This window comes from Uranotaenia lowii, chromosome 3 (assembly GCF_029784155.1).
Source record: "Uranotaenia lowii strain MFRU-FL chromosome 3, ASM2978415v1, whole genome shotgun sequence".
Classification (NCBI taxonomy): domain Eukaryota; kingdom Metazoa; phylum Arthropoda; class Insecta; order Diptera; family Culicidae; genus Uranotaenia; species Uranotaenia lowii.
The window spans coordinates 8,961,571-8,970,492 of NC_073693.1; the positions used below are offsets into that span (position 1 = coordinate 8,961,571).

Here is an 8,922-nt window from a genome sequence, read left to right on the forward strand (position 1 = left end):
GTGGCCTAGGTTACCATGACATAGAGCATATTGTTTGGTCGTGTGAGGACCATCTTGTCGCTAGAACGAATTTAATAGACTCCCTTCGGGCCCGAGGAAAACCACCTGACGTTCCAGTGAGGGATGTGTTAGCTGTGATGGACTTGGACTACATGTTCGAAATATACCTTTTCCTAAAAGCTATTGATCTCCGTCTATAATTCTTTTAACTTTCATATTTCCCTTTCTATTTCCTATTCTCTCCAAAAAGTGTTAAAAAAGTGATCTAGACTTAAGCAAACAATTGTAAAAAACAAAACGAGTTTGGCTCCTTAAAGCCTAAAGGTATGAGCCGTTTCAAATAAACGAATTACAAAAAAAAAAAATTGAAAATGAGCTCAACCCCATTCAAGTCTGTCAATCAGAATAAGATATAGTTCAGATTGGAGAAACTGAAAATCGAAAATTTAGAGTACTTAATTATTACTGAATCAGATGTAAATATCTTGGTGAGATACGTTTGAGTTATTATTTTGATATGCTCTTCTGATCGGGTAGCTCAGTATAAAACTTTATCAACTTTTGTCGCAAGTCAATTGCGTTGACACTGTTGAACTCCATGGATCTTCGTGTTCCTTCTGAAAGTAGTGAAAGATTTCCTTGAAGCAATCTTTCTTTCTTCCTTAGAATGGCTCGAATGGATCTACAGGGTTGCTAGCGAACCGGGAAAACCGGGAAAACCGGGAAAAACTTTGGAATTTCATCGCGTCACCGGGAAACCGGGAAAAAAAACCGGGAATTTCAGCACCTCACCGGGAAAATTGTCATGCTTGAAACTTGTTCATGGAATTACAAATATTTGTTTAGTATTATTTCTAAATTTAAGAGTAGTTTTTGACAGTCTCGATATATATTTATTTCATAATCGCTTATTTTCGTTCATTAGTAAACAACCGAAGTTTGAATCGCTTTTTTGACTAATTGCGGAGCAATATGTACCTAACATCTTATTTTTTCGCTCTTCGCAAAGTGTACTTCACTTACAAGCATAACTCAAATGTTATTTATGAAACTATTATCGAAAAACTTAACGCAATACTAACTACGTCGAACGTCGTTATTTAAGTGAGAGACTTAGCTTTTTTTCTCGCTTAAAGAGGTTTTTAACTTAACCAGGTTCTCTTGTATAGAGGGTCAGCAACCTACAAATGCATTAAAATGATGTACAAATGCATTTATTCAATGTGTATTTAATAAAAATCCACTGATTTATAAGAAACCAGTTAATGCATCAACAGTTCGAAGTTTTCTCGAAAGAGTTTCAATATGGAACTGTGGATATTGCTCTTTGGTATCCCAACTCAATACAAAACTGGTATTTTCTCTAATTTCCTTGGTTTAGTCAGGAAAACGACTCTAGCTTATAGAGGTTTTACACTCTCACTTAAAGAGGTTTTGTGCTGTCCCCTCACTTATAGAGGTTTAAAGCTTATCCAGGTTCGATTGCACCAGTTATAGTTTATTACGTCAAATGATTCAGTGTTCGATATACGTATTTCATTAAATTATTTTATTTACGAGAACCCCCAAAGTTAAACTATTTGGCAAATAATTTGGTAGCATGAACCCTTTTAAGGCAGAGTAACACCTCTTTCTCACCAGAAAAAAAAGTTTTCCAATGTTGTTGTGTAATTCGTTTGAATTGGCCTGGGAAACGAAGCATTATATTGCCGCAAGTGTTTAGTTTTTAATTTTTCCTACGCTGGAATATATGTACATATGTCTTATATAAAAATTGTATCGCAGAAAGCTCCTGTTGAAATCTAAGTTTTTAACCCTGATTCAAAATAATATCTTACATTCAAACGATTTAAGTTCAGCCCTGTCTTGTACATGATTTTCTACATTTTCTACATTTTCATGAGTAGAGCACTCCTAAAATTATTCATTGTTTTGTATTGGGAAGATAAACAATTTTTTCTAAAACATGTCTTTGGATTAGTACAAAAAAATATAACTGCATTTAGAAAATAGCTAAATATTTTCATGCAATCTGATGATTGTAAGTTTTGTAAGACAAATCCCCATTCAAGTTGATAATCAGATTTGATATTATGTTTCAATGTATATTTTTTTTTTACATATTTCTATATAAACTATAATTTTATTTTTCTAGGACTCTATAAAAATTCAAGAAAATTTCACGGTGGTTGAAAAGTACATTATAGTTTACAGATCAATTTAACCGGCCTTTTTTGCAAAATTGTGAAGCAAAACAACGAATGGATGCCAATTTCGTCAGATTTGTTTTGAAAAATCATGAAAATCTGTTAATTTGATAGGAAAAGGCTACGTGTTAAAAGACGCCGAAGTACTTGTCATGATTTCTAACCGGTTTACAAGTTTTGGGATACAATTGTTAGAAATTACATTGATTTTTTTATTCACCACCAACCTATATCGTTGATTTTTTCTATTCACCATGATTTTACATTAAAAACGAGTATAATGAATGGGAAAATTATCATTTATAACCGGGAAAAATCTGGAAAAAACTTTGGAATTTCAAAACGAAAAGTCGCTAGCAACCCTGGATCTACTTTGGTATGAAATTATATTAGCCGTTTGGAAAGTATATTGAAACTCCTTTTCTCTTCCTTTAGTTGAGAGAGAGGAATGGAGTTCATTCGATGAAACGTTGCCATCATTTTTGGACATTTTTTTTTCGAGTTTCCATCAGATCTCGACGTTGACTCGGTAGGCTGTGACCGTCGATGACGGATGTTTTTTTTAGTGGAAAAATTTTCAAGTGCTCTCGAACCTCAGTTTGCAAATTTATTTGAGCAAGAACTGAAACATGCGAAAGTTTACGAGAAAACGACGAAATTTGAATTACAATGAAATGCAAGCAGGATTGCTATCGGACGTCTGAAAAATCCGAACCATTATTCAACTTATCGAAGCTAAGTATATTTTGATATGTGTAATAATAATATCTTATTTACAGTACGGGGATATGCCTGCTGACTAGTGTATTAAAATTTATTCCTTGACCTCTTTCGCATTTGAGAATGTTTTGTCAATCCCAGGCACCATTCATTTGGCCTCTGAACAAAATTGATGACCTCGGTCAATTGGGAACTCTACTAAGCCACTGAGCCTGGTCGGTTGGCTAAATTCGACTAATTTGGCTGTCACCCTAATGTACAAGCAATACAAACTATAAGGTGTGAGCTAATTCAGTATTCGGGTAATCAGATTTTTATAAAAATCACGTGACTTCAATAAGTGATAAGAAGAAAAAAACAGAGAAAAATCCAACAATGTGAGGAAAATAAATTATGTATACCATCCTTCTTGATTGAATCCCTTTGAAGTGAAGTGAACACCGAAATTGAGGTGTGTTTCTTTGTTGTTGCGTAGACGAGCCTTAATTATGATCGATCATAAGTTGTCACCTATTATCCAAACATGATGTAACTGTCGCTATAAAGTGACCATAAATCAATTACAGACGCAAGTTAGTAAGTATTCAAAAATTTTCAACAGTCCGGAAGCTTCGAATTCTCACGGGTGTTCAAGTGTAAATTTAAGTTCATTCGAACTGATGCCTCCAAAAGCAGTGGGGTGTGTGTCTTCATCGGTATGATGATTGTTATTGGTTACAAAGACTGCACCCGACCGACAACCGAGTGTGTGGTGGGTAATTTAAATCTGTCGCAGCGAGAGTAATCGTGATTCATTCACTGAGCGGCAGCGGCGGCAGGGGTAGTACACTTAAAGACTTAGGACGGGGATGACGGAAGAGCCGTTGAATGATAAGCGCGCACACTGACACTGGTAGGTTAGCCGGAATAGAAACAATCAAATCAAATAAGCAATCATCGCTGCCGAAAATGGTTGGCCGACCATCATCCACCATAAGATAAGTACGAATAGGTACGGTACGAAACGGTTGACGCCGTTTTTCGCGACTTAGTGCTAATTGAGCCGTTTGATGAGATTCACCTCGCTGTAGGGAGGCAGATTCAGCCCGGGGAAATGTAAATCGCGAGCTTGTTTTAATTTTAATCATTGTTGTTGTGGGGACGCTTAACTAATTTTCGATTGTTTTTGTAGGAAACTCTCTAGAAGCCATGCTATTCCCCTGCTGTGGAGTCTACTGTTTCCGGCTGTCGGAGTAGGGGTCTACTTTCTTATCTACTGGAACTGGTCGAGCTTACCGGAACCCGTGCTGATCACAGAAGAGGTTGTTAAGCTTGAAGGTTAAGCGACAAAATGTGTAACAATTTTGTTTTTCGGTTCAGGTGTCGGATCAGCCTGTATTTGTAGCGGAACGCGCGCACAGTTTACTCCGACAGCTCACGAGTAAAGGTCCTCGAGTGGTTGGAAGTTCGACGAATGAAGTTTTAACGGTAAATTTCTTGCTGGACACGATCAACCAAATAGCTAGGGATGCTGACCCATCGAATTTGGTATCCGTTGAAGTGCAAGACGCATCCGGGAGTATGCTGTACTACTCAGAGACTTATCCCATGACCAGCTTTTATCGCGACGTTCAAAATGTCGTTGCCACCGTGAGAAAACGAAGCGACAGCCAATTTAGCGGGCGTTATCTTTTGCTAAATTCTCACTTTGATACGGTCATAACTAGCTCTGGTGCAGGTGATGATGGGACAATGGTGGTGGTAATGCTTGAAGTACTGAAACAAATCAGCCGCCTCAATCTCGACTTGAAACATGGATTGATATTTTTGTTCAACGGCTGTGAGGAGAACACTCTTCAGGGCTCACATGGCTTTGTGACCGGTCATTCACTGGCGAATAATGTTTCTGCCTTCCTTAATCTGGACATTGCTAGCAACACTGGTCGGGAGATTATGTTTCAATCTGGCCCAAACTATCCATTTCTGATGCAGTACTATCAAAAATTCGCTAAACGACCGTATGCAAACTCTGTCGGAGAAGAAGTATTTCAACTGGGTTTAGTTCCATCCGGTACGGATTATGAAGTGTTTACTCAATTTGGAAACTGGCCTGGGATGGACTTCGCTTTGTCTTCTTACGGCTACCTTTACCACACCAAGTACGATGCCCTTTCTTCCATTTCTCCGGGAACACTCCAACACATCGGAGATAACTTACTTCCTATAGCCATAGCTCTGGCAAAGGCCAACGAACTCAACAACATCTCGGAGCATGAGCTTAGCGCTGCTACGTTCTTCGATTATCTCCATCTCTTCGAGATATCCTACGATAGAACGCTGACATACGTGATCAACTGCTTGGTGGCCGTGGTAGGATTAATCCTCATAATAGTGACAATTGTGATGATGGTCAAAATGGAAGGCGCCAAACTTCCAAAAATTCTCCTAGAATGCGGAATAACCCTTATAGTCCAAACGGTCGCCATCTTACTTGGCGCTGGAGTTACGATAGCCATAGCCTCCATCTTAGATGCCGCAAACCGATCCATGTCGTGGTATACTTCTAACTGGCTGATATTTGGCCTTTACTTCGTTCCATTCATACTCTGCCTCACAATCGTTCCGTGGCTATACATCCGCTACCGGAAAGTCAGCTACCTCAACAACCAAGGACGCGTACTACTTTTCCTACACTCCCAATGTTTAATCTTCATAGCCCTTCTCCTGACCCTCACCGTGGCCGAAATTCGATCCGGATACCTTCTCCTTTTCCCGGTGATTTTTCATTCCCTTTCAACAATAGTCAACATATTCCTCAAATTCAAGCTAAACCACTGGATCTACGTTCAAGTCATCGGTCAGATCATTCCAATGGTTTACTTCTGCGCCCTCAGCATTACCGTATTCACCGTTTTCATTCCCCTAACCGGTAGAGGAGATCCCGGAGCCAATCCCGACTTCATGATGGCCCTGTTCAGTATCCTCATGAGTCTTCTCTTGTTCGGCCTGCTGATACCACTGGTGGTCCTGCTACCGAAAATCCGTTACTTTAACACACTCCTAGCGCTATTTTTCCTTTGTAACGTGATCGTGGCGTTCACCCCCGTTGGATTTCCGTTCCGTGAAGCTACCACTCCTCAACGTTACTACATTTTCGTAAGTTCTTATTAAAGTTAACATTCTTCCAAAACTCTCACGATCTTCTGATTTTTTTAGCATCAAGCGCGACGCATCTTCAACGCCGACGGCAGCGCTCGCCTCTCGACAAACAACTTCTTCGTCTATTCGATGGATCGGCACACCCGGCGACTACTAGCCCAAGAAGTTCCCATATGGGAGCAATCCCAACCGATCAGCGACTTTTGCGAGCAGGACCTCTACTGCGGTTTCCCGTTCTACAACAATCGCTATCATCGGTACCGGGAGCACAGTTTCTGGCTGCCCGCCAAATCGGAACCAACCTTCCCGGAACCGGTCCGTCTACAACTCCTAGAAAAGCAGGACATTTCCCCGAACCACAGACGATACAGTTTCTCTCTCGAGGGACCAACCCTAATGGGACTCTACGTGTCCCCTCACCAAGGAAACAACCTCACCAGGTGGTCGTTCAGCAATTCGATTCTTCCCGGAGGAACACCCTGGCGAGGTCAACCGGTCTACTACGTAAACCTCATTCAAGCCAAAACACCTTCTCCACTACTGTTCACTCTTCAAATTCGTACCAGCTCAACGCTCCAGCCCGACGTCACAACCTTGCGGTTAAACATCGTTGGGAACTACATGCACCATGAGGAGGCTCACACCAGCGAGTTCCGGCAGCTGATCGAGCTGATGCCGCCGTACATGCATACCGTGGCCTACCCGAGCTATCTGGAAAGCCGGGAGTTTTGAGTTGGCTTTCGGGAAGTTAAAGAACAGGAAAATAAAGCTAGTCATTCTCTATTATCTACTCATTATGTCAGAGTGCGTTATACTGCAAATGTCACATCCAAATTCCCTGGATTCTTTGTATACAACATGTAAATTTGTTTTTAAACCATAACAGACGAGTGTTTTTGCTGGCTCTGTGTAGGTTCGTTCTACTAAAACCATCTTAGGCATCATGCCTGATGTGCCACTTGGTTTCCCTTATGATACTACATCAACAGGAGGCTGTGTTCATGCGTTTATATGTTGAGAATCGTAGTGCTTTGGGGAGGAACGGAGAATGATCACCCCAAGATATCGAACGCATAGAGACATCCATCAAGATTCAGCACTTCACCACCAGAGGGCCAACCTGGTGGTGAAGTGCTGCTCGGTAGCCATCCCGATCGATACCGACGCTCCGAAGAATCAACGAACGCTCAATAGCGCTCGTATGGACGACGCGCGAGAGCATCGACCTCATCTTTCGGGTCAAGGCCGGTCAAATGCGGTTCCCTGGTGCTGGCTCACTTCGGGTACATCAACCAAACTAACAAGTGCCGAATTTCGACAAGCACAGTAAAGCTTGAGTGCAAATAGCCACCAGGTAAGCCCGCGAACTGTCATTTTGTTTTCGCCGTAGCTCCGGAACTTTAACGTATGATTCTCAAGAACAGAATCCCTTAGTTTTGGGCTTAAACGACGCTTGGAACTGGCCAACCAACCTCTTCCATCAAGGCCAACACCACCTTGGATTCGAGGCTCGATCCCGGAGAAGCAATGATCGTAGGCCCTCTCTCTTTTCTTTTCTGGTTACCTAACGCCACCTATTCGGAGCGGCAATCCAGAGGCTAGAGGAGTCTGCCATTTTCCCAAGCTTGCCTACAAGGAAAAGCAAGTTTGCCGAACCTTGAAAGCTACCAGGAGCCCCTTTCCATTAACGGAAGCGCCCACAGCGTCGACTAGGGGCTAGGGCGTCGTCCATACCATTAATCTTAAGAAAGTGGGAAATCAAGTGCTTATTGCTGAATACACGCAATTTCTATAAGTGCATATTTTGGGGTTTTTAACTGATCCAAATAAGCATTCTCTGCGATCCTGATTTTGTTTAGCGTGCCACCCGCCCTGAGGCCTAATAAAGAGAGTCCCTATAACGCCGGTGGAAGTGGTAGGTTCATACTTACACGTGACCAGGTCAACAGAGCGCTAGTCGATACCAGGTGGAGCTAAAGGACGCGTTATGGTAACGGAAATGCTAACGCATCGATGCTTAATAGGACATAATGGGAAAAATTATTGGGGGAACCCAAAACGTCTATCTACGACCGAAGTACAGGGTCAATAGCCTAGCTAAAAGAACAGGCTCACTTGGAACTATAAGCTCGAGACGTCGACACCACCAAGAACCAACCATACGAAGTCAGTTGATAATCCAGTGAGTTATCTGGGACACACTGATAACCAGGTAACCGTTTTGAACCCCGTCCGACTAATCAATTTTCGTACCTCATCATGCGCCTTTGGACCTCGTAGTTTTTGGCTGTACAATACCGTCAGCTTCACCTGGCGATCCACCGAAGGTCACCATCTAGAAAACCGCCAATCCGTTCCACCCATCCAGTGCGTGCCGTGAGCCACTAGCCAATACCTAGCGTGGTTCTTCCTAGTTCGACATCCAATTCGTCGTCGTTTGGACTTCACAACCCACTAAAAGATCCTTGGATCCCTGTCACCAATCGTTGGGATGACGCTAGGAGGTAGTCAAACCAACGCCAACCCACAACACCGTTACGGTACCATTATTGTCGTCACCGCAGAACGAGATAGGACAACTTTATTTCGTTAGGAAAACCCACATATCTGGGGAAGTGAACCACAAACAGCCATCCGCTCAGTGTCAAGTTAGTTTGTTACGATTTCGGGAAAATAAAGTGGGAGTTCTCTTGACAAATCAAAAGTGTTTCCTTGAGTCTGAGATTCCTTTTTACGGGTGCCGACCCTGAGGCTAGAGGGGGGCGCTTGCTCCATCGAGCAGTAGATTAGTCGTTGGTTACAATGTGCATCGCACCCTTTTTAATTTCACTTCACCAATTTTAGACAGAAGACCCCG

At 42.1% G+C, this 8,922-nt stretch overlaps 1 protein-coding gene across 1 annotated transcript; it reads left to right on the forward strand.

Annotated features, from left to right (window-relative positions):
* The first annotated feature begins 3,828 nt into the window (after positions 1-3,828).
* LOC129750543 (endoplasmic reticulum metallopeptidase 1-like) lies at positions 3,829-6,833 on the forward strand. Its single transcript, XM_055745505.1, has 4 exons — positions 3,829-4,022; positions 4,099-4,228; positions 4,287-6,062; positions 6,123-6,833. Coding segments are annotated over exons 1-4 (2,583 nt in total). The 5' UTR covers positions 3,829-4,020; the 3' UTR covers positions 6,798-6,833.
* Positions 6,834-8,922: the final 2,089 nt, after the last annotated feature.